At 59.7% G+C, this 3034-nt stretch overlaps 1 protein-coding gene across 1 annotated transcript in view; it reads right to left on the bottom strand.

Annotated features, from left to right (window-relative positions):
• The window catches only part of PEG3 (paternally expressed 3), a 14258-nt gene that overhangs the window by 6319 nt on the left and 4905 nt on the right, over positions 1 to 3034 (bottom strand). Inside the window, 1 exon segment of the mRNA XM_040251836.1 lies at positions 1 to 2814. This exon segment is cut by the window's left edge and continues 489 nt beyond it. Coding sequence (XP_040107770.1) covers positions 1 to 2814 — 2814 coding nt within the window.

Here is a 3034-nt window from a genome sequence, read left to right as displayed (position 1 = left end):
TCTGAGCTGGTTCCTCAATACAACTGGTCTGAGCTGGTTCCTCAGTATAACTGGCCTCAGCTGGTTCCTTGGTGTAATTAGTCTGAGCTGGTTCTTCGGTGTAACTGGTCTCAGCCGCTGGGTCACTGTAACTGGTCTGAGCTGCTTCTTCAATACCACTGGTCTGAGCTGGTTCCTCAGTATAACTGGCCTCAGCTGATTCCTCGGTGTAATTGGTCTGAGCTGGTTCTTCAGTGTAACTGGTCTCAGCTGCTGGGTCAGTGTAATTGGTCTGAGCTGGTTCTTGAATACAACTGGCCTCAGCTGGTTCTTGAATACAACTGGTCTGAGCTGGTTCTTGAATACAACTGGCCTCAGCTGGTTCTTGAATACAACTGGTCTGAGCTGGTTCTTGAATACAACTGGCCTCAGCTGGTTCCTCGGTGTAATTGGTCTGAGCTGGTTCTTCAGTGTAACTGGTCTCAGCTGCTGGGTCAGTATAACTGGTCTGAGCTGGTTCCTCAATACAACTGGTCTGAACTGGTTCCTCAGTATAACTAGCCTCAGCTGGTGCCTCAGTGTCATTGGTCTGAGCTGGTTCTTCAGAGTAACTGGTCTCAGCTGCTGGATCAGTATAACTGGTCTGAGCTGGTTCCTCAATACAACTACCCTCAGCTGGTGCCTCAGTGTTACTGGTCTGAGCTGGTGCCTCGGTGTTACTGGTCTGAGCTGGTTCTTCAGCATAACTGGTTTGAGCTGCTAGTTCAGCATAACTGGGCTGAGCTGCTAGTTCAGCATAGCTGGTCTGAGCTGCTAGTTCAGCATAACTGGTCTGAGCTGCTTCCTGGGCATAACTCATCTGCACTGACTGGCCTTGGTAGCTGGTCTGAGGGTCAGTGGAGGACAGGCTGCGAAGGGCAGACCGTAGGTAGTTTTTACTTCCAGAGAGCTTCTTCCTGTTGTGGATCTTCTGGTGTTCAGCCAGCTCAGAGCTACGGACAAAGAACTCTCCACACTCTGGACATTCGTAAAATCTCTCTCTCGGGCGAGACGTTTGAGGCTCACCAAAACGCAGGGTGTGGATCATGGAGGCATCGTAATTCTTGCGCTCGATGTTCTTCTTCTTGGCACGCGCCTTCTGGTGCTGGCGGCCGTCTGAGCTGGGGCTGGAGGCTTCGCCATCTCTCTTCCACCCGCTGGGGCCTTCCCCAGCAAGGTGGTCCAGAGGGGCAGGGCGCGATGCACGGTAGAAGACTGAGCTCCTGAAGAAGCTGTGCCTGCCTCCGGTGTAAGGGCTCTCCCAGGCTGGGGTCTTCTGCGGCGGGTCACGAAGGCCTGAGAGGTATGTGGAGGGCTCTCCATCCTCCCTGAGGCTGCGGGGAGGCCGGAAGGGGGCCAGGCTGTGGAAGATGGCCCTCTCGTAGGTGCTCCTCTCATAGGCCCGGGCCTCCTGGCCATCTTCGGGGTTGCTGCTGGCAGTGAATGCCTTCTCTTCGTCCTCGTCCTCGGGCGGCCTGGTGATTGTGTGACTCTTCTGAGAGCTGGGCATAGACATGCTGTGGAACAGCGGCTTCTCATACCCCCTGCTGTCGAAGTAGCTCTTCCGAGAATGAATTTTCTGGTGCTCCATGAAGTCTGAGCTCCGCCCAAAGGCATCCCCGCCCTCTCTGAAGTCGTAGAGCTTCTCTTTGGAATAGGTTTTCTGGCGCCTCTTCAGGGACTGGCCAGGAATGAAGGTCTCCTCGAAGGCTCTGGCCCTGCCATCGGACGGGCTCCCCCGGCCGTGGGTCTTCTGGTGCTCCCGCAGGGCTGCACTGTGGTGGAAGGTCTCCCCACAGACCTTGCACTCGTAGCGTTTCTCCTTCCCGCAGGCCCTCTGCAGCTCGCCGAGCATGGGGGTGCGCCTCACGGCGCCCGTGCTACGCTCCTTCTCCCTGTCCTCGTGGTTGTGGATCTTCTGGTGCTCGATCAGGGCCGAGCTGTGCAAGAAGGTCTCCTTGCACACCTTGCACTCGTAGAACTTGTCCTTGCCGTACATCTTCTGGAGCTCACTGAAGGTGGGGCTGGGCAGGAAGGGCTCGGCCTGCTCCTCGTCCCCACTGCCCCCGACGTGCTCTTGGGCCTGGCCCCGCTGATGCTCGGCCAGGCCGGCACTGTTGCCGGCGGCCTGCGCACCCTCAGAGCGCCTGGCACCCGCGGGCCTGCTCTGGGCCTCACTGACGGCCGCACTGTGGATGAAGGACTCCCCGTACTCGTACAGGCTCTCCCGGGTGTGCACGATCTGGTGCTCCACAAACTCAGAGATGACCGCGAAGGACCTCCCGCACTCATCACACACGTAGGGCATGGCCCCGAAGTCCAGCGGCTGAGACAGGGCCACGGGCGGAGCGCTCAGGCTGCTGGCGCCCGCCGCCTTGGCGGCCCTGCGGGCCTCACCTCCGGACTCGAAGGGCCGTTTCCTTGCTCCGCCCCTGGGATCGTGCACTGGGCCCTGCCCCTCCACATCGAAGTGGTAGCGCCTTTTTCTCTCCAGAGCACGGTTTTTAGAAACCAGGTCTGAGCTACAGCTGAAGCCTCCTCCCCCAAAGGCGCCCCCCTCTGGGCCCCTCTCTGAGGCTCCCGCCTCCCTCCTGCTGAACGAGGCTTCGTTCCAGTCGCCGCCTGCCCTCCGGGAGAGCCGGTGCGGCCGCTCACTTGGCTCCCGCACCCGCCCGGACCTGGAACTGCGGGCCACGTCCTTGATGAACTTCTCCATGATAACCCCGTGGGAGGACTCGGCCTCACAGATGCCCCGCCGGTGGGCGGACTTCTTGGTCTCGGGCGCCGTCTTCAGACCTGGAAGAAGCCCCTGTGAGCACTCCCTGGGGCCTGGGATGAACACCTGTGCCCTGTGCCCCGCCCGCGTGCCCCCAAGTGTCACTGCACGCCACCACATATCCACGTGCATGCCCTGTGTGACTGTGTGCTGCTGTGTGTGTGCACATGCCACCCCATCGGTGCATGCTGCCGCATGGCAGTGTGTGTACGCCGCCGTGTCTGTGCACACCCCCCACGG

The sequence above is a fragment of the Oryx dammah genome, unplaced genomic scaffold (genome assembly GCF_014754425.2).
Source record: "Oryx dammah isolate SB20612 unplaced genomic scaffold, SCBI_Odam_1.1 HiC_scaffold_13, whole genome shotgun sequence".
Lineage (NCBI taxonomy): Eukaryota > Metazoa > Chordata > Mammalia > Artiodactyla > Bovidae > Oryx > Oryx dammah.
The sequence above is the reverse complement of the archived record's forward strand: the minus strand, read 5'-3'. Positions and strand labels throughout refer to the sequence as shown.